Source organism: Ursus americanus, chromosome 27 (assembly GCF_024610735.1).
Source record: "Ursus americanus isolate L20-20 chromosome 27, mUrsAme1.1.p, whole genome shotgun sequence".
Taxonomy (NCBI): domain Eukaryota; kingdom Metazoa; phylum Chordata; class Mammalia; order Carnivora; family Ursidae; genus Ursus; species Ursus americanus.
The window spans coordinates 10,346,372-10,367,101 of record NC_142153.1 but is presented as its reverse complement, the minus strand read 5'-3'; the positions used below and the strand labels follow the sequence as shown (position 1 = coordinate 10,367,101).

The window sequence follows — 20,730 nt, the reverse complement described above, 5'->3', positions numbered from 1 at the left end:
GAGTCTTACCCTTTCCCCAGTGGAACTAATGGGCCCTGGCTGCTGCCTGGTACCTTATATAATGGGTATCTTTAAGGACAGAGAACAATGCATTTGCCCGGTGGGTGCGCTGGCTCCCCACCGAACATTATTAGGCCATCTAGTTACCCAGCCATTAATACTGAAAATAAATAGAAAGTGCATAAATAAATGGCTAGAGTATAGGCTACTGTTTAGATTCTTGGGTTCTGGGCCAGAAGTCTGCATCTTCATGGAAAGGTTCCTGAACCAATACTAGAAGATTCTGGGGGAAGTCAATCCTGGGTTCCAGAACCAACTCTGCCACGAATTAGCTGCAAAACCTTGAGCGAATTGTGGAACCTCATCTTGCAGACACAATGAGGGGACTGAAATAGGTGACGTGAGAGTCTCTCCCCTTTGTAAAAAAGATTTATTTATTTGAGAGAGAGAACACGCATGAGGGAGCACGGGGAGGAGGGGCAGAGGAAGAGAGAGACTCTCAAGAAGACTTCCTGCTGAGCATGAGCCCGATGCGGGACTTGAATCCATGACCCTGAGATCATGACCTGAGCTGAAAACAACAGTTGGATGCTCAACCACCCGAGCCACCCAGGCACCCTGAAAGGCCCTTTTTTGACATTCCTTTCCCCATAGGCGGTTACATTTTCAGACATCGGGGCTGTTTATTGCACTGAAAAAAATGAATGAATAAAATAAGGTAATGGAAGTATTTTCAAAATGTCCAGGTCAAAGGGGCTACAGCAGGGCGCAGACTCAACGGACACCTGCTCTGTGGTGCCCACTACAGGAGGAGATTGGGGGGGGTCCACTGAGGAAGCACCCAGGAGTCTGGGGATAAAAGAGTGGGATCAGGGCAGAAATTGTAGTCTAACGGGGGCCAGGTCCTGGCCGGGGCAAATGTGGTAGTAAATGGGGCTCCCAGTGAAATATAAGCATCACCCAAAGTGCACTGATGACCCTCTTCCTAGCCCAATGTGTTCTTGCCCCCCTCCAGTAAAATTGTACCCATCTTCTCAGGCCCATTTGAAAGTCCATCTCCTTTTTCATACAAGCTCCCCTTCACCTCTCCCTCCAGATGTCTTGTTCCACTAAAGGCTGACTGTGCTATTTTCACAGCACTTCCAAGAGGGATACAAGGCTGCCTCAACCTTCCAGTGACACTTGTATCCTCCTAATGAGACCCAAGGCCTTTGGCTCCCTTTGCTTCCCAGGCATCCAATACAGTAGTGCTCAGAAAATATTTGTGGCTCTGTGAGTGAGTGACTCAGGCAGGCCCCATGGGGAGTAGAGTTTTATGGGTTTTAATCTGAACCATACCATGAAATCTGAGACTTTTACCTCATTGCTCATACTGGAAACTGTCAATTGCAGTCAGATTTGCTTGGAGCCGGGTGGAATTTTGTTCCTTTTCACGATGGAAGCCATAATCTAATTTTTAAATTAAAACACATTTACATAACACCTTCTTTATGTTCCACAGTAAGCTAAACACTACAAATGTGAACTCATTCACTCTTCCTAAGGACCTGGATAGAAACTGAGGCACAGAAATGTTGTCATTTGCGCAGGGATGAAAGCTAATAAGTGGCGGAGCTGGGATTCAAACCCAGTCCATCTGGTTCCAGAGAACACGCTCCTTAAGATGCTATGTTGCCTGAAACTTATGCGTGGCAAAAATCTTCATGAGCAGAAAAAAATTGACCTTGATGTATTTATTTCAAAGGAAATTTTTTTTTTCTTGTGTTCCCCTTTCCTTCCTCATTTGAAGCAAATTGTTCTAGAGCAAAGAGCCTTTGTTTCACACCTGAGAGAACTGGTGGCTTGGTTTTGCTTTGGCAATCAAAATGGAAGAGGAAACTTGTGTGGTTTCATCACTGGTGCTTTCGGGGTGTGTGCTGCGCGCAGGGTGGTGTCCTGCTGCCCCCCTCCGTGCTCAAGGTCCCCTATTCCTAGGCTGTGTTGCCTCAGGTCCTGGAGACTTTTTAGTGTGCCTTTCCCCTACAATAGCGGGATGTAGACCAGCCTTTCCATCACTTCCGCACAGCCAGTCCCTGTCCTAGAGCCTCAAGGGTCTTCGTTTATCCTCCTCTCCGTCAAAGCCTCAACATATCTGCATCAGAATCCCCAGACACAGCCTCTCTCCGTCCTCCATCCCACGGGTGAATCCACTATGCGTCCCCGTTTCCGAGGTTTTGTGCCTGACTTTATGTATATTTAAATTATCTCCCCACGTGGGAGGCCGGCGTCAGAACCTGACAGACCTGCCATTGATTAACTGTGGGACCCAGGGCTTATTACTTAACGTCTCTGACTCTCGGTTTCCTCATCGTGAACGGGATTGATACCCGTACGGTTGCTCTGTGGCTCAAATGAGATCAGGCAGGGGCTGCACCGGCACGCAGTAATTTTCATAGGTCCCCTTGGCATTATTTACTTAATATATGCTTGTCTGTTCCCATTTTTTCCCCAGCGCACCCTCCCGCTCTGAAGGCAGGAAGGGCGTCTTTGCGTCACACTGAGAAAGTCCCTATAACCCTCGTTAAAACGTCCGGCGCCAGTGGGCTCTTCTGGCACATTCACGACACCCCCTGAAAATCGTTCCTTCTTCAGACCCCAACCCTAAACTTTCACCCTGCGGCCCTAGAAAGGCTAAGGGTTCACGATCCGAGGGAGGCCCGGCTGAAGTCGCTGGGTGGGGCTCTGGGAAGCAGAAATGGGGTTCAAGAGGGAGCCCGCGCTCCGGCTCGCCTCCCTCGTTCCAGGATGCCCTCAGCCCCGGGCCCCTTTCCGGCTGCGGACACCTGCTGCCCCGGGCTCGGCGTCGGAGGCAGGCCTCCTCTGCGCGGCTGTCTCGGCGGCCCGCGTCCCACCTGCGCGGCCGCCGACGCCGACGAGGTGGTCCCGGCCCGCGGCTGGCCCGCCGCCACCAGGGCAGCCTCCCGGGCGCCCCGCCCCCGCCTCCTCCGCGCAGCCCGCGGCGCCCGGCCGCGCCCCCTCCCACCCCGCGGCGCCCCGGCACCCCTCTCCTCCCCCGGCGGGCTCGGCGGAGCATTGTACTCACATCCGGGGCTGGGTTTTGCTTTAATGCGAAACGTAATTAACCCGGAAAAAAGAGCCGAGAGACAAGAGAGAAGGAGGGGTGGGGGTGAGGGGGAGAAGAGCGAGAGGAGCGAGAGGCACCGAGAGTTTGGCAGCGAGATAAAGAAATCCCCCGAGAGCGACGGCCCGGCCGGCCGGAGAGACGCGTCCCACCCCGATGTAACCCATCCTGCCCGAGCCCTGGCCGCCGCACGGCGGGGTAAGTGGGGCGGCCTCGCGGGCCGGGGCGCAGAGAGGCGCAGAGGGGCGCGCGGGGGCAGGCGCGGCTGGGGAGCAAGGGGAGCAGGGGAGCCCGGGCGGGAGCGATGAGTGCGCGGGGGGTGGGGTGGGTGCGCCTGCCCTGGTGGCTGACGGCGGAGGGAAAGGTCGCCGCAGCCCCTGGGCGCCTCCTGTAGCCCCCGGGAAATCCCGGAGGGCAGCCCCTCCTCCCATCTTCTGGAGCGTCCGGGGTGGCCAAGGTCGTCACCGCCAGGGGTCGGGCTGCGGGGGTGGGGCCGCGGGAAGGGGGGCGGGTGTTCTGCTGAGCTGCATTTTCTCACGTTTGCAGCGGCGAAACTTCTCTGCGGGTTCTGGCGCTGGAGCACCGGCCTCGCAACGACTGCCCCGGGCTGCGGGTAGGGGAGGAGAGCGGAGAACGTCCCAGGCAAGTCCCTTGGGCTCGGATTGGGCCATGGAGCCTCGTTTTTCTCTTCCCCTGTTACCTTATTACGTGACAGGCCTACCGTGCTCCCCTAGGGAGATCCCTTCCTTTCCCCTGGGTCCAGCCCGGGCCCTCGGGCTTCTGGAACTCCAGGCTAGGGGGGTGACTTGAAGGAAAACTGCCCTAAAACGCAGGTTCGGTGCCAGATTGAGAAAGCACCCTCGAGAGAGCTGTCTGTCTCTCGCTCTCACCAACTTCTTCCTCACCTTACACGCTTCCCTTTTCTGCTCTAGTTCTAAGATTGTTACTTCATCGAACTAACAAAAAACCGAAAAATAAATTAAAAAAAAAAACAAGAAAAGGGAGGAGGAAAGGTGCAGAAGAGGCCGTGCAGGAAGGAGAAGTGTGCAGGCACCTCCAGAGAGGAGGCTCGGCAGGGCCACCTCGACTTGGGCCTCACGCATCTCCTCCCCCAGGCTACCACCCCCCCCCCCCCAGCCTTTCGCCTAAGGTTTCCTTCCTTCTCTGTGAGTTTGGGTTCTAGCTGAATCTTCCCCTTCTAACTCCTTCTCCCGCTCCTCCTCTTTTCTTTCTTTAGGACTCCAAATGGGGTTTTCCAAAGGAGCGTGAGCAGCAGAATAGAGGGAGGGGAAAAGCCTGCTACCAGGACGCCAGCTGTGGCTCTTGGAGGCACCTCAGCCTGCTGTGTGGTGGTCGCACTTGGGCTGAAGTTCCAAAACTGTGCTCGTGTTCTTCATATATCCAAGGCAGTTTCCTTTCTCCTCCTTTCTGGAGCTTCATCATTTTTCTTTGTTTGGTGGCAAAACCTTCAGAAACAGTGAAACCAAAGGTCTGGAAAGAATTGAAGTGTTTGTTTTCTGTTCCACGGTTGCATTCAGTTGACATGTAATGGGTAACAAGAATATGAAAGGCAGTAACCAAGTAAGCAGCCTCTGTCTTCAGGGAGCTTACAGTCGAACGGCAGACACAGGCTGTGCACGAGTGCCTCGAACACAAAGTGGGTTGCTAAAATAGAGATCCGGCATGCTTTGAAAAACTAGGGGAGGCTTTTTGGAGAGCACCATCGTTTCCGAGATTTGTCTTCTCCATGTGTGCCGCCGGAAAACAATGACTTTTGCCATAGCAGAAGTCTAGCTCATAGTCTAGACTCTATGGCCAGGGTCATGTAGGACATCTTCTAGGTGCTAAGCAGATGTTTGTTGAATGAATGAATGAATGAATGAATGGCTGCAGGGACATTAATTGTTTGCACCTGTCCTGATGGAAGGGCAAAGAACAGTGTGGCAGTACCTTAAGCTTATCGAAATTCAGTTCACTGAGCTGGTGCATGAGGGTTTCCTCTGGATGTTGTCTTTAGACCTTGTCTCCTTTTTGTAAACCCCACTTTCTACAGAGTGTCTGTGGTGCCCCTGGTGGTATTTCAGCTAGTTGATGCTGGGAGCCTAGCTCACCTCCCAGATGGGGGTCATCACCTAGGTATTGATTTGCAAACCACCTGCTCCTGGGTAGAGAGTTTGCAAGCCCTTCTTTTCCCTCCTTGGTGCTTTCTTCTCTCTTCTGTAGGAGGAAGTAGGGCCTGCATGTCCCATCTTGTCATCCTAGTCAGCTGAACCATATTGAGCTCTGTATTTTACTAAGGTTAAAATAAATCCTGAAGACATGCAGGTTTTGGTCGGTGCCTGCCTATGGAGAAATTCTGCAGAAAGTGGGAAGGGAGAAAGATTAGCTCGTTTAGTCAAATCCTCCTAACAGCCAGCTCTCCTGCTTGCTTGTTGGGTGTTTCCTGAAAGTGCTGGAATGCTCTGAAGACCCAAACAGCAGGTGCACGGTCTTCATGGTGTGCCTCGAGCTGGCACGTCATTGATTTCCTGTCTTCTTCATGAGGCAGGTGGACAGAGGACTTGGAAAAGAGGGTCTGGGTGCTGGCTCATTGCACTGCCCCGCCTCTTCTGTCTTTCTGCCCTGAGCAGTTTGGGTTGCTTTACTTTCAGTTTTCCATTTGTCTTAGTGAGCTTGGAGAGGACTCCTGCAATCTAATCTGTTAGGCTTTGGAAAGGAAGGAAGCAGAGCAAATATTATAGTGTGACAGCCTATGGGGAGAGAAGAATCCTAGCCCTACCCAGTATAAGCCCATCATCGAGCCAGGGAATTGGACAGGGTGGGGAGATAGGGCAGCTGAGAGGTGGGAGGGATGGGGTCCCTTCCTTCCTGTTCTTAGGAGGCCTTGGTTGGTGCAGTGGGACTATAAATGGAAGACTCCATTGACCTGTGTTGCGAATCTTGGGTTGCTCTGCTCTCCCATCCCCTAGCCGCTGCTTTTATTCCCATCCAACCTTTTAGGCTTTATAATTTATCTCCTTTCTGCAGAGGATTGAAAGCTGAATTGAGCTCTTTCACTGTGGAGGTCGCAGTGCTGCTGAGGCAGGAGATCCTGACACTGCCCAGTATGGGCCAAAGGCTTTCAGCTTTGGGCCTGTGGGGTGCCTTTCTGCCTGCAGAGTCTGACAGCTGAGATGAAGAGGGTGGGACACTAGGTCCGCTTGTCCTTACACTCTGAGAAACACTATAGTTAAAGGGCAAAGGCCAGGATTTGCTGTGCCATCAGCTAGGACTGAAACTTGGCCAGCCACTTGCAGAGGGGCTCTCCCACGTTGGGATGCTTCCACGGGCAGGAGCAGGAGGCAGTGCCGAGTCCCTTCCCTGGAGCCTGAACTGCTGGCCTGGCTTCTGTTCACTTTTGGGATAGCCTGGCCAACATGGGTCCGTGGATCTCTTGGATTTTTTTTTAAACCTGCTGGAGAATTTCAGAGATAGAAAATATGATGGTTCTTGGAGCAGAGGGAAGAGTAAGGGAAGTTTATGCCTTTCTTTGTGAGAGATTGTAGTGTTCCAGCCTTTTCTTTTTGACACGTGCTTATTGATATTTGAGGGGTAGAGACGGCCGAGCAGCTGGCTGCCCCGTAATCAGCAGCTTTGCGGTAGTAAGGATAATCACATACCCCTGCTAGGCACTTCACACACACACACACACACACACACACACACACACACACGTCGTAACAACGACATTTACCCAGTGCTTCTTCCTCTCACCAGAACTCCTGGTAAGCACTCGTCACGCGTTACTTCATTTAATCCTCGCAGCCACCTTTGAAGTAGGTAAAGTGATTCTCTCCATTTTGCAAATGAGGAAACAGGCCCAGTCTAAAACACACACTCTTTCACTTCACTCTCCCACATCGATGGGTGACTGAAATCAGCACGCCCTTTCTTTGGTCCTCTTCTTGCAAGAGTTTCGACAAATGCACTCACGTTGGTTGCTGTCACCTGCACATTCTCTTTGCCACACCCAGCTCCTCCTCCTCCCCTCCTCCTTAGACAGACGCACTTAGGCCACTTACAGTGTCCCCCAGCACTTTGCAAAAGGCTAGTAGATAGGAGAAACCACGATGTTATCTTTTCAGTTTTCTGCTGCCCACGTTTCAGTGGGTCAAGTTTTAAATGAAGATTATTGCTCTGGATTCCTGTTAGGAAGCCCTGCAATGAAACTGAATTCACTGTGTCTCCCAACCTTGGCAGGGGGAACTGCCACAATTCTGAAAGTGGAGATCTCAGTGTTTATAGGCTAATTTATAAACCAGGTGAGGCTGCTTGCCTGTGTGATCTCTTGTGGAGCCTTGAGACATGGGAAGGCCTTTGTCTCCCCCTGGCTCCAATGATCACATTTTCTGTGACCATAGGTGAAGCCGCTGTTAAGAGAGGTCGTGACTATTTAAAATATTTTTGTTGCTTTTGTCATCTTTATTGCAGCGATCCATGTTCAGTTTCCCCAGGCTTCTCCCTGAAATGTGTCCCCTTAAAAATTCCTTCTTGAGTGTCTTTTGCCCTCCTCTCCAAGTTATAGGGTCTGGTACGGGTTGGGCTATCTGTATCATGGGGGCACATTTTCTTAACCTCCCCGTTGCTGTAGATGTTTGCATTCTTCACTCTGCACTTCCGCTGGGAATAGGTTCTCTCTCTCACATTACTCTGCTGCCTTAAAACTATTTGGAATTTGTTCTTATGACACTTTCAAAATGCAGTGACAGTTCAACAGTAGGAGATAGACGCTCCCACACTTTCTAAGTTATAATCTTTGCTCTATTCCCAAGGATGTGTTTTGCAATAGCTACGTCTGTGTCTTGTGGTTTTTGCTGGGCCCTTGGCATTGCTGAAACCCTGCACTACACACTTATGTGTGCTGCAGATTTGCACATAGGTGAAATCTGTTCAAATGGCCTGTGCGTATTCTAGCAATAGCTGAGCGACTGCTCTTAACCTCCTCACCCCGGTTCCTGTCTGCTGTAGTACAGTCCTCTGAGACCTCTGATGTCATTTCCTGATAAACTTTCTCCTGTCGAAGTTTAGCAATTTCCTGTTGGCATCCCTCTCACTCACCAAGGATGCTGCTGTCTCCGGTTTCCACCCTAGCAGGGTAACAAGACAGGAGATGGCCTATTGCATGTCCCACCACATGGCGAGAAACACCTTCTTGACTTTTTCTGGAGCAAAATCCCTGAAATGCCCTGTCCTGCCAATGCAAAGTAACATGAAAGAAAAATCTCCAAATGTAAAAAATGAATTAATGTTTTTTTTTCATACTTGTACCATCAGAGGTTACAGTAGATGGTTTCATAATGGGGTCAATATCGTTTAAGGCTCTATCTCTGTTATTGCTTTCCTTTTTATTTGCCTCAAAAGTGTCAGAATGGTCAAGCAGATAAATCTCCCTTATTTCACTCTATTTTTTCCTGTAGCTCCAAACTACACTAGCGATCTTAAAAATAAGATATCCAAGGGGTGCTGGGCTGGCTCAGTTGGTAGAGTGTGTGACTTTTGATCTTAGGGTTGTGAGTTTGACCCTCACATTGGCTGTAGAGATGCCTTAAAAATAAAATCTTAAAAAAAAAAAATCCAATACAGCAAACTATAGCTTTTATGATGTAATAACTCTAAAGTTTTCTTTAAAAAAAATCTATTTATCCATCTCTTCATTCATCTGTTCAGCCATTTAGTTAAAAAATGCCAGACCTGTCTCCAGAGTTTTAAAAAGGAAAATTCCATTGGGGGTCTTTGTCAGGGTTTCTGCTTCCTTTTCCCAGAACACTGGGCACGGCGTGGCTTACGTGCTATAGCGGTAGAGGAATATAATATAATGATTGACGTGGGTGTGAATATTGAGTTGGCCTCAAGGACAGGGGCTCCTCTTATGAAGACAAGAGAGTAAGGAACCAAACCTGCAGGGGAAAGAATGAGCCTCTCTAAGAGGCTGTTGCAATAAGAAGTATGAAACCCAAACTCAGCTAGATTGGAGAGTGCCAAAGCCCTCTGGGTAGGTACCTGGCTCTTGGGCAATTGTGATGGGTGGGATCGTGCTTTATTAGGTTTAAGACTTTGGGGCGCCTGGCTGGCTCGGTCGGTGGAACATGCAACTCGTGATGTCGAGGTCGTGAGTTCAAGCCCCACGTTGGACGTAGAGCTTACTTAAAAAAAAAAAAAAAGACTTTGAAACACCAAAAAGTCCCAAGAGAGCTATAATTGAGGCAAGGTTTTGCTTGTTTGTGGACTCTGGAGACTTGACAAATTTATTCTCAGCTTCACAATTTATACACTGGGGTCAGGGTGTGTGTGCAGTTAAATAGCTTTCCCACCTGCTGAATAAAGGAACACACATTCCCTGTAGAACATTCAGAAAATATACAGAAGTAAATAAAATTCACCCATAACCCGTAGTTAGTATTTGGGTGTCTATATGTCAGTCCTTTCCTATCCAAATATAGAAATACAAAAATAATATTTAAGGGATTGAGATCATATTGTAAGTCACATGATATCTTTAAAAAACTTATGATATGGTGACTTTCTCCCTAATTCGTTTAAAATTCTTTGAAAACATAGTTTTTAATGATTGTGTAACATTTCCTTATGTAAATGTGCCATAATTTATGTAATTATCCCCTAATCATTGGGATATTCAAGGCATTTCCAACTTGTTGTTATGAATTCTACTGCAGTTGCCTTTTTAAAAATTTTAATCTTTATTTCCATCTTAGTTTATTTACTTGGATGCAATCCTAGAAGTGGAATTACTGGGTCAAAGGGTATGAACATTTTTAGCTCTCTTGTTACCTGTTGCCAAATTGCTTTCCACAAAGGTTCATACTCCTGCCCTGGGTGTGTAAGACTCCTAAGACATCTTTTAAGTAGAGGACAGTTGTTTCAAGCAGCAATCCTCTCTACGTATTCTTGACCCTCTAGTGCCTCTGTCTACCATTGCTGTGTCATCTTCCTCCGGGTCTTGGTCCCAGCTGTCTCTTTTATATTAATGAGCCTGATGAAGATGTCAATTGCCTCAATTCCTAGGGGACAGTTTTATTATTATTTTTTCATGGCTTAAATCTTCTCCAATAATGGAACCTAAGACATTGAAATGGGTAGTCAAGGAGATATTTTGGGCAGATACCTCCCTTCACCTCATTCTAAGGTAGGAAGCCCTTGACTATTCTCATGAGCTTCCTTTGGTCAACTGGCAAATGTTGGCGAGGAATCTTGGTTTAATTGACACTGAACCCATTTTCTGTTGCTGATCGGTGGGTAACTCAATGCAAACTCACTTTTTGCTCAAAGTCTCCCTTTTACCATAAATTAAATATCTGACATATTTTCAAGTGCAGGGCATACTTAGGAACTTATACACTGAAGAACTCTGAATCATCAAACTTTCCTCTTTTCTATTTTACTCTTCATTAGAATACGATCTTCGGTTATTTAGATTTATGTGAGGCCATGTTTTGGTTTGGTGTGATGAGTGTATGTGTGTGTGTGTGTGAGAGAGAGAGAGAAAGAGAGAGAGAGAGAATGCATTACTGTGTGTGCACATCATTTGATTTGCATATTATAAGGTCCAGGAAGGAAGACGAAGCAGGAAGCAAACGTGAAAAAATGTTCAGCCTCACTAGGCATAGTTATGTATTTAAAACTAGCAACAGTTGAAAATGAGAACATTCAGTGTATATAAGATTATAGAGACGGTAACAATATATTGCTGACTGCAATGTAAACAGAATACTTTTAGCAAGCAGTTTTGTAATAGGTCTCAAGAATTGTAAAAGGTCATTACCTACGATCTAGTCATATTATTGCTTGGAATTTGTGTATGTTGTTTCCATGTAAAAGAAGCAGCAAAGCATGAAAATAAGAATTTTCACAGCATTATTTATAATAGTGAAGAATTGAATGTAATCTAACTGTCTAATCATAGAGAAATGGTTAAGTAAATGATAGTAAATGCAGTTCAGTAATGTTATGCAACCATTAAAAGCAATGATTATAAAGACTATGTAGCAACATGGAACATGTTTATGGTATAATTTAAAAATTTAAAAAGGCCAATTACGCGGAGAGGGGCATGAAAAAGCATGCAAAAATGAAAATGATTACTTAGAGTGAATTTGTTTTAAAATTCCAGCATTGTTAGAATGTGATTTCTGCACCAAAAAAAGAGGAAAATTCTAGGGAGGTTTGGCAACCTTTGGAAAGAGGGTACTGAGTGGGGTGGGCCAAGGTCCTATCCTGCACAAGTCTTCCGTGCTCTTTGTCACCAATGTGTTGTCGAGACTCCGCAGTTAGTTGCTAGGATGTTTCATTATGCTCTTAGAGCAGAGGTGAAGGGACTTGCCTGGGAGAGGGCTATCTGATGCTGCCCCCCAGCGAGAACACTCACGTGTTGTCCCGGGAGATGGGGAGGAAGCCATTGTCAGGGTAGGGGGCCTAGGACAAGGGCCGGGGGCAACTCCTGGGATAGAGCACCCTACGTCACCCTCCGTGCAGTAGTTTATACTGGGGAACTTGGATTAAAGTGAAATTTAAGATAACAAGTGATTTTAAAGAGTCAGAAAACAGGCTAAAACTATATAATTGGAGGGTTGTAGAAAGAATGGTACAAAGCTTTGCCTGGGTCTTGGTAGGGGAATTTGGGGTGACAGTGTGTATGTGTGGATCAAGGTGTTTCTCTCCCCTTATGACTCGGTTACTAGCACTTCCCTTTCTCCCCTCACTGCCCTAGGGGCAGTGCATGGGGTGTTGTTGGGGCTGGGCATGGGGTGGCAGAGGTCACTGGATTAGGGGGGGGCCCTTTCCAGGAAAAAGAGGAGCCAGGGGGACTTGGAAGATGGTGGTGGCAGGTTGAAGAGCAGAGAGAGAGGGTTGGGGGATCGGAAACAGCAAGGCTCCCCATCCAAACTTTAGCCTCTGTTCTGACCAGGGATGAAAAGTGGGGTCGGAATGAACTGACAGAGGATTGGGGTTTAGGATGTCAGGTTTGTGTTTGGTGTGCCATCTTTAGAGTTTGCTTCTGTGTGGGCCGGCTAGGCATAACAGCATTTTCCTGTGATGCTTGGTTTTCCTGCAGCCCATCCTTCTCCCCTGCCTCCCACATTCTTGATGAGCTCCGTGACTCAGCTGCTTCCAGGCAGCTTTTTTTTTTTTTTTTTCCTGGAGATAGAACCACAGTCAGGAGAAGTAACCAGAATTCTTTCTGTTCTCCTTCCTTTCGACACATGAGGATTCTCTCCCACCCATAGATCCATGGAAATGGGAAGCCCCCTCAACAAAAGTAGACTGTTGGAGGATTGTAGACAGTGTCTTCTCTAGCCTGTGACCTGACAAAAATGCTGGCACTGATTAATCCTGTAGGCTGAGAAGGGAACATTTGAAAGCCAGCAGTAAGCTGCATGCCGTGCTTACCAACCGGGTCTAGAGACAGTCAGCTTGGTTACCCCACTGTAGTTTATATGCTTTCTCTTAGAGATGTCCCAGGAGTGGCAGCAGTCCTGAAACTTCTGGAAATTCTGTCTCTGTGGCTGGGCTGGCATCAAGGGAATTTGCCTGGTTTTCTTGGGGGACGGGTGAGCTCCCTCATCCTGACTGGGCAGCTGTGCATGGGACTGTGCATGGGATGTGTGCGACATCCAGCCTTTCTGCAAGGGACTCCGATTTTCCCTTACTGTCTGGGGGGAAGCTGCATCCTTTCTCAGGGGTATGCTCCTTGCCAACCAACTCCAGGCCTCCTGCCTTCCCGTCTTTGACCCAGTGTCAACCAGAAGTCTTGAAATTCTGCCCCTGCTGCTTGTTCCTAATTCTTGGCTCAGGCCCATCCTTCCCCTTTCCGAGCCTCACCCTTGCCTGGCTGTGGAACCACAGCTGGGATGGAAGGTTCGCTTGGAAAGCACCGGGAGAGCAGGGTCCGGCTGCAGAGACCTGTGACAGCCACGCTGCTCCTTGGCTTCATGGTCCTCCACTTCCACCATGTTGCTTCTTCCTTCTTCTCTGCCATCTTGCCACGTTTTCGCCTTTTCTCGCCTTCTCTTTTACTTCTCCTTTCCTTCCTTTTAGGTGTGCTGTTTCACTTTTGTCCTGTTTTTCTGCCTGCTTCTATTCTTTTGTCCCCCATCATTATCCAGCAAGTAGCTGTGGGCCCCCCCATCCATGTCCCTTCTGTCATCCGTCCCCATCCGGGATCTGGCCTGATCTTAACCTGCAATCAAGGATTCATTGTTCACTGGTGTCCTTGTGTGTGTGTGTGTGTGTGTGTGTGTGCCTGCACGAGGGTACTTTTTTCTTGGGCAGCCTCTCCACAGTGCCAGGCCCTGTGGGGGTGGGAGAGAACAGACCACGCCACCAGTCGCCACCCTTCGAGGAAGCCTAATCTCATGGGAATGTGGGACTGGCCTCCCCTGGGCCTGGACAACTCTGGGTGTGGCATCTTGGTAGCTTACTTGCTGACCCAGCGTCGTGGTGCATGCATGACCTCAAGCCAGCTGGCTCCCCACTTTGCTTAGGGCCTTGGTGGGCTTGGGTCCTAATAGTGAGTTTTGCCTGTTGAAGCCAAGCAGAGCCCAGGGGTGGGTGGTGTCTGTCCTTCAATGTCAGAATGTCACGTGGTGTTTTCTGAGCCTCGTGGGCTCTTGTTCCACCTGTGCACTGTGTTGTGACCCGGGCTGGGTGTAATTGCTTATTGGAAGGTGCTCATTCTCCTCAGGGCAGAGAGTAGAGCCCCTGCCCTGCGTTCAGCTCTTCAGAGAGTCAGAAGGAAATCACGAGGAGAAAGGAGGCTGGCTTGAAGGTAAAGCTTGTCTCTCATCATCAGAGACCCTGTTGGAGTCAGTGGAAGCGTTCGTGGGTTGGGGCCTTCTTCTGATCCCTCATCTTACAGATGCAGAAACTGAGGTGCAGAAAGATTAAATAGCTTGCAGTCACACACTTAGCCCTTAAGGCCTAAAGCTGGAATTAGAAGCCAGGCCCCTGATCTAGGCTTATTTCCTCTTTATATGTAAAGTTGCCCCAGGCTCTGCTCGGCACACTGTGGAACCTCAGGACACTTAGTTGAGTGCCTGCTGATGCGTTTCGAACAGAATTGATAGAGGTTTCCATGGTCTGGCTGGGGTGGGACACTTGGTGCCCTGGGGAGGGAGGGCCGGTGAGAGAGATAGCCTAGCTTCTCAGAGGTGAGTCAAGCCAGAGTGAGGTTCCTGTGGGTCCGGAGGCAGGGCACGCCTCACCTTCCTCATCACCTCCCTTCGTCCTGCCATGCAGGGTGATGTGAGCAGAGCCCAGGAATGCCTTATGTGGATCGACAGAACCGAATCTGTGGGTTCCTGGACATCGAGGAGAATGAGAACAGCGGCAAGTTTCTGCGGAGGTACTTCATTCTGGATACCCAGGCCAACTGCCTTCTCTGGTACATGGACAACCCCCAGGTGAGAGGCTGCGTGGGAAGGTGGCAGGGGGGCTGGCTGCCTGGCATCGCCTGGGAGGAGTGCAGGTGGGATTCGCCTCAAGGGCTTCCGCTCCTGTGGGTAGCATCAAACTGGTAGTCAGTGAGGAGGGGAAAAACCCCACAACACACACACACGGAACCATCCCAGATATTAGCTTGAGGAAAAAGAAGCTCATCTCTCCTGACCCTGGCGGTCTGGTATCTTTTCTTGCACTCAGAAATTGAACACTCACAGAAGTCCAGGGCAGGCTGGCTGGGCTGGTTCCGGGCTCCAAGGCATGGCTTGCTTTCTTTCACCAATCTTGTTATGGCTGTGGCCTCATGGCCACTCCCGTTCTTCCAGTCTGGGGCCCCTCCCTGGCAGAGAATGTGGCCTGGTTCCCCGGGCTGGACAGATGTTGGACTACTTTGGTCTCCTGCATCAGGGAGTCGTAGAATCCTGGGTTGGAGGTGACTTTGGAGGTCACCTAGTTTTGCTTCTTCATGCTACAGATGAGAAACTGAGTCTCAGACATTGGAATTGACTTCATCAAGGACATGGCCAGAATTAGGTGACTTGCCTAGCATTTTGTGGCAGTCAGGCACAAAGATAGGGGACCCCCTACTTTCTATTCCTGGGCCTGGGAACCCCTGGAGTTGTCACTGGTATGGGAAAAAGTCTCAAGTCTTTTTTTTTTCTGGTGCTATGAGTGCTGCTGGCTCTTTCCTTCCCACTGCCCTGGAGCAGTTTGGTGGACTGAGGCCCCAAAGATTGGCAGGGCCCCTGAACGTCAAGTTCACGGGTCACGGCCATGTTGCGGCAGGGAGGGGTGTGGGGCTGAGATCTGGCCTGGTTGAGAGACTTGGGAGGAGGAAAGTCTGAGTGTTAGGGGATGGATTTGTGCTTTAGGATGTGCAGTGGGAAAAGATTGCTGTGAGCCTCTAGTCATTATCCAGGGACGAACCCTCTAGAGGCCTTTGGCATTTGTCCTCCGGATTTGATGGCTGAGAGAAAACGCTGTTGATATGGAAAATACACACAGGTTAGCTGCCACTAGTCACATTCTCCAGGAAAGACTTAACTCTAAATAGAACTGTGCCCCATGTGTCACCCCGCATCCCTGATGACCCTTCTGTTAATTATTTTCATCGGAAGTGCTGGGCTTGCAGGATGAAACCTACATAATGACACTTACATCCTTGACTTGGCCTGGAATGCTTGCCACTGATAATGTTTTGGTCTTGGGTTTGCCTTCTGGCCCTACTCTCTCATTTTCCCTGCCTTTGCTCTGTACAGGTGCCCACAGCTGGGTCAACAGATCCACTGTGGAAGGAAGTAGCCCTGTTGGAGGAGCTTGGGATCAAGTCTTTGTTGCTGTAGACTTGGCTTCTGGCATGCCAGGGGTGAGCCTGGAGTGACTCATGGTCTCTGGGTCTTATCTTTCCCTTTCCCTTTTTCTCCTCTTGTGTACCTTCTCTCACTCACCTGTCATATTAGCTAGGGTAATTCGAAAGTATTTTTGTCTTGACTTACTTGCTTACCGCCATGTTTCCTGCTAGGACTGTTCTTAATCCAAAAGCATTTGCTTAGGGAATCCCGACTAACTTTTGGCAGCCACCTCCCCTGAGAGCTGGACCCTCCTTTACATCCTGGACCACAGGCCGAGAGCCTTGCTGTCCGTGACATATCGCCCAGGGCCACATTGTCGCCATCTCAGATTTCAGAAGTTGCCAGTTGTCAGGATTTCCCTTGCTCTGTCCTGCCCACTGATTTGACTGTTCTTTGGTTCTAGAATCTGCACTGACCTCGGATGCTCCGCCTTGGGCTGCCTCACTGGGCTCTCTGGGGTCAGTCTCTGCAGCAGGTCCTACCCTGCTTAGGGAGCCTCCTGCCTTTCCCTGATGACTCAGCTCTCAGGATGCTCTTGCATCTAGAGCCCTCTTTGAGTTTGAGTTACCAGATAGAACTTGTGGCCACTACTGGGGAGTCTTTACATCTTTCCTGAAAGCAGAGATTTCAGCTGGCTTGGCCTATGCTGAAAAAAAGCACAGTCTTGCTTGTGACAGAGCAATAGTTCCGAACATTGTACTCCTTCCGTCATTGGCTTAGCTCTTCATTGTGTTACTGGCCAAATAGCCATTCTAGATTTGAGAGTGGCTATTTTTATAAGTCGTAAAGTAGTATTAGTGAACATTTATGACTGTGTGGCAAGCACTGTTCTAAAGCCTTCAGTGGGTTTTCATTTCATTCTGACAAGTCTAATTGGTAGGTATTGTTGTCCTCATTCTAAAGGTGAGGTGGGTGAGGCAGAGAGGGGAAGGATTTGCCCACAGTTACACAATGAGAGAGCGGCAGAGCCGGCACCCCGACGCTGGCAATCTCTGACTCCAGTTCCCCTGCCTTTATTGCTGATAATGAGACCATCATCTTAATGTTGCTTAGGAGGCAGGAAAGCTTTTGAAGGTCGTCATCTCTGATTAAGAAAGAGGAGCCAGAGGACGCTCAGAGCTGGGAGGTCCTCAAGGGTGGGGAGCTCATCTGGCTTAGGCTTTGATCCGTAGTGCCCAGCATTTAGTAAATGGGCCTCCCTGAATGAATGAACACACTAAAGAGGGTCAAGAGGAGAGGCTGTCAGAAGGGAGGCCTTTATGAAATGCAGAGCGGCCGACTCTGCTCTCTTGGGATTGGGCCTCTCCTGGGCCTCCGTCGAGCACAAGCTCTGCAGAGGCAGGCCCAGCAGAGCGCTGGGAGTCAGGAGAAGATGGATTGCAGACGATCTCCAAGAGCAAGCTGGGAGGAGGGGATTGGTGTGTCCCTGAGGAGATAGACATGGAACTGCATTTGGAGACATCTGGTATGGTATCTTAGTCATAGACACTCATAAGCAGGGGATTCTCTCAACCCATGTCTCCTGTCGTCTCCTGTCGAAGCTCCTTGGTAGTTGGTGTTTCTGGAGCCTGGTTTTACTTCCGCTCCCACTGCTACTACTATTACTGTTAACTGCTGGTTATGCTTACTGAGTGCGGAACGCTTTACATCTATCGTCTCCTGAAGTCCTTCCAACGATCCTGGGACTCAGGGGCTGTTACCACTCTGGAAGTACTCTGTAAGGCGCAGGAAGTTTGGCGCCTTCGTTCAAGGTCACACAGGTGCTAAGTATAGAGCTGGAGTTGGCGCCAGGTCTGTGTGACTCCAGTGTCTGCGCTCTTCACCTGTGTCTGCCCCGCCTCCTGATGTTTGGGCTCAGCCCTGTGCAGGGTTCTGGGGACCACGTGGGAGGTGAAGTCAGTGGCATCTTGGCCACCAGGAAGCTTCAGGTTTAGTTGGAGAGATGAAAACAACACCCGCAACCATGGTGCTAAAAATCTCGGTGCATCTTTATTTTTTTTTTTTAAAGATTTTATTTATTTATTTGACAGAGATAGAGACAGCCAGCGAGAGAGGGAACACAAGCAGGGGGAGTGGGAGAGGAAGAAGCAGGCTCATAGCGGAGGAGCCTGATGTGGGGCTCGATCCCAGAACGCCGGGATCACGCCCTGAGCCGAAGGCAGGTGCTTAACCGCTGTGCCACCCAGGCGCCCCAGTCGGTGCATCTTTATAACAAGATAGCGTATTGTTGAGCTGAACGGCCCAGGTGCTAGTAGTCTGGCTGAAGGAGAAGGGGTTGCAGTTTTCCTCGGCAGCTGCCCATCTAAGGGAGATACAGGGCCTCCAGCTGGAGTCGCATATGGAAAGTCCTCAGGCCTAGGAGATAAAAGATCAAGGACCTGCCACAAAGTTAGTTTGTATCTTAGGTACGTTATTTATCCGCTGTACGTACTCTAGATGATTTCTAACGTGGCTTTTAGCCCCTCAATTCCTGAAGGGCTAAGAAAAGTGAACTCCTGGACTTTAGCAACATTGCCTAATGCGTATTTGCTCAATGCATGAATACATCCTGTGTGCTGTACACAGGTCTGGATGTTGAGGCTCCAGCAGTGACTAGACCAAATCTTAGCCTTCGTGGAGCTTACGCAGTAGGTGAGAAGATGGATGATTAAAAAAAAATGTGGCAGGGAGAGTGGGGGCCCCCTTCGTGGAAGGGGGGGTAGTGTGAGATCCAGATATGGAAGGATGGGTGAGATAAATCATTACAAGTGATTTCCATTTGTAGGGCATTTTATAGGGTTAGATGTGTTTTCACTTACAGTATCTCCTTTAATTGTTATGCACCATGTCCCAAGCAGAGCAGCCGGGGAAGAAGAGGGTATTTCTGGGTGAGGGAAACAGCAGTCATTTGGGAGCAAAGGCAGCACCAGGGAGGAAAGGGAGCGTGCCTGTTCAGAGGGGATTTAAGGTCAGGGTCTCCAGAAGAAGATCCCAAGACCGGGAATCAGGCACTGAGACAAGGATTTGTGCCAAGTTCGTTCGTTTCCTTCCTTCCTTCCTTCCTTCCTTCCTTCCTTCCTTCCTTCCTTCCTTCCTTTCTTTCTTTCTTTCTTTCTTTCTCTCTCTCTCTCTCTCTTTCTTTCTTTCTTTCTTTCTTTCTTTCTTTCTTTCTTTCTTTCTTTCTTTCTTTCAATTTTATTTATTTATTTGAGAGACAGAGAGAGCATGAGTGGGGGTAGCGGCAGGAGAGGGAGAGGGAGAAGCAGACCGCCTACTGAGTGGGGAGCCCGATGTGGGGGTCCATCCCAGGACCCTGAAATCATGACCTGAGCCAAAGGCAGATGCTTAACTGACTGAGCCCCCCAGGCGCCCCTGGGCCAAGTTTTTTCTTAAGGAAATGTTCTCCTGGAAACTGCCAAGAGAGCTGGGAAGCAGGACAAGGAAGCAGAGGAAGCCAGACAAGGGTCTGAGCTCAAACAGCAGTTGGCGAAGGGTAGGCCTCAGCCCAGTGCTGCAGTGGGGGCTCGACGTAAATTAGGCCTCAAAGTTGTCCAAGGGAGGTGGGCTTTTGCATGCCGCACTGGGCAGTCACTGGTTTCGGCTCTACAAATGTGGGCCAAACAGCACCAGGAGCCTGAAGGCTGCCCTCTGCTCATGGGACATACAGCGGGTATGCATTAGGGGTCAGCATGCATGGACCAGGTACAGCCCTAAACGTCTGACAGGATTTAGAGTTGATGCGGTAAAGTATGCAAGTATCCAGTTTTTGATACAGGCAGTGGTGACACCAAACCGATATGGGATTAACCCATTTGCTGAGAAGGACCCCTATAAATGGAACGTTTCGATATTATTGCTCATGGCCTCCGGTCCGGCTAATGCATTTAAAAATCGATATGCTGACAGTATCAAGCACACAAATAGTTCTTGAATAGAGAAACAAACATTGGCTGGATTTCCCTGAAAACATTACTATGATATTATGGCTCCAGCACCTGTATTTTAATTTGGTGTTGGTCCCTATCATGAGAGAGGAGATAAAATACGTTAATTAGGCTGCCGTTCTTTATTGCAGTGACCTACAGAGTGACTGACTATGATTTAGTTGCACAGCAACGCGTCGGTTCCACGCTTGTGAGGCCCACTTGGCTCAGTAATTGCGGGACTAAATTATATAGCCCTGAACAAAGGATAAACAGAAGCATAAATGTACTGTTGCACTCTGTCCAATTCACTCTGTAAAGCATATTTTCTCTCTGTTGCCAAAAAATACTTGGATGCTTTTACTTTCCAAAGGCCATGATGTGAATTATGGGTCATTGTGACATTCAGAAAGATGGTATCTCTCCTGCTAACTCCGGGTCCACAGTGAGAGCCCCCCCCTTTTTTTAAATCTGAAAGCAGTTTTTTCGTTAAAAGGGGAGGGGGCTTTAGCTGTGTTGACAAAAAGGTGGATATGTGGCTATTTGGGCCATTTGGATATTTTAGTAGAAGGAATACAGAAGCATGGTAGGAATACATAAAACATATAAAGAAACGGACACTAGTTTTGTCTTAAAGGCTAGGTGAAAATTGGTATCTTTTAAAATTGTGGGGTTTTTGTCAGAAGCTTCCTTGAGCAAAATTCGGCTGAAATCCATCAATATTTAAAAGACTTTTGCATCATATGCTTCACCCTGTCAAAATGTCAAGAACCAGTAAGATAACTTTTTTAAAAAATAGCCAATACATGCATATGGTACAAAATTCAAAATGTGGGACCACTGATCTAGTGACAAGTTCCTC

The 20,730-nt window shown here is 48.9% G+C and overlaps 1 protein-coding gene across 4 annotated transcripts in view; it reads left to right on the top strand.

The window, feature by feature from the left end:
• Positions 1–3,046: 3,046 nt before the first annotated feature.
• The window catches only part of PLEKHA2 (pleckstrin homology domain containing A2), a 56,797-nt gene continuing 39,113 nt past the window's right edge, over positions 3,047–20,730 (top strand). The window contains exons 1-3 of one of the 4 annotated variants that reach the window (XM_045779230.2): positions 3,047–3,319; positions 3,668–3,763; positions 14,414–14,577. In XM_045779230.2, the coding sequence (XP_045635186.1) occupies positions 14,437–14,577 (141 nt within the window). In that variant the 5' untranslated portion in view covers positions 3,047–3,319; positions 3,668–3,763; positions 14,414–14,436. The remainder of the gene's footprint in view (positions 3,320–3,667; positions 3,764–14,413; positions 14,578–20,730) is intronic. The other 3 variants (XM_045779232.2, XM_045779231.2, XM_045779233.2) reach the window with 3 other exon arrangements.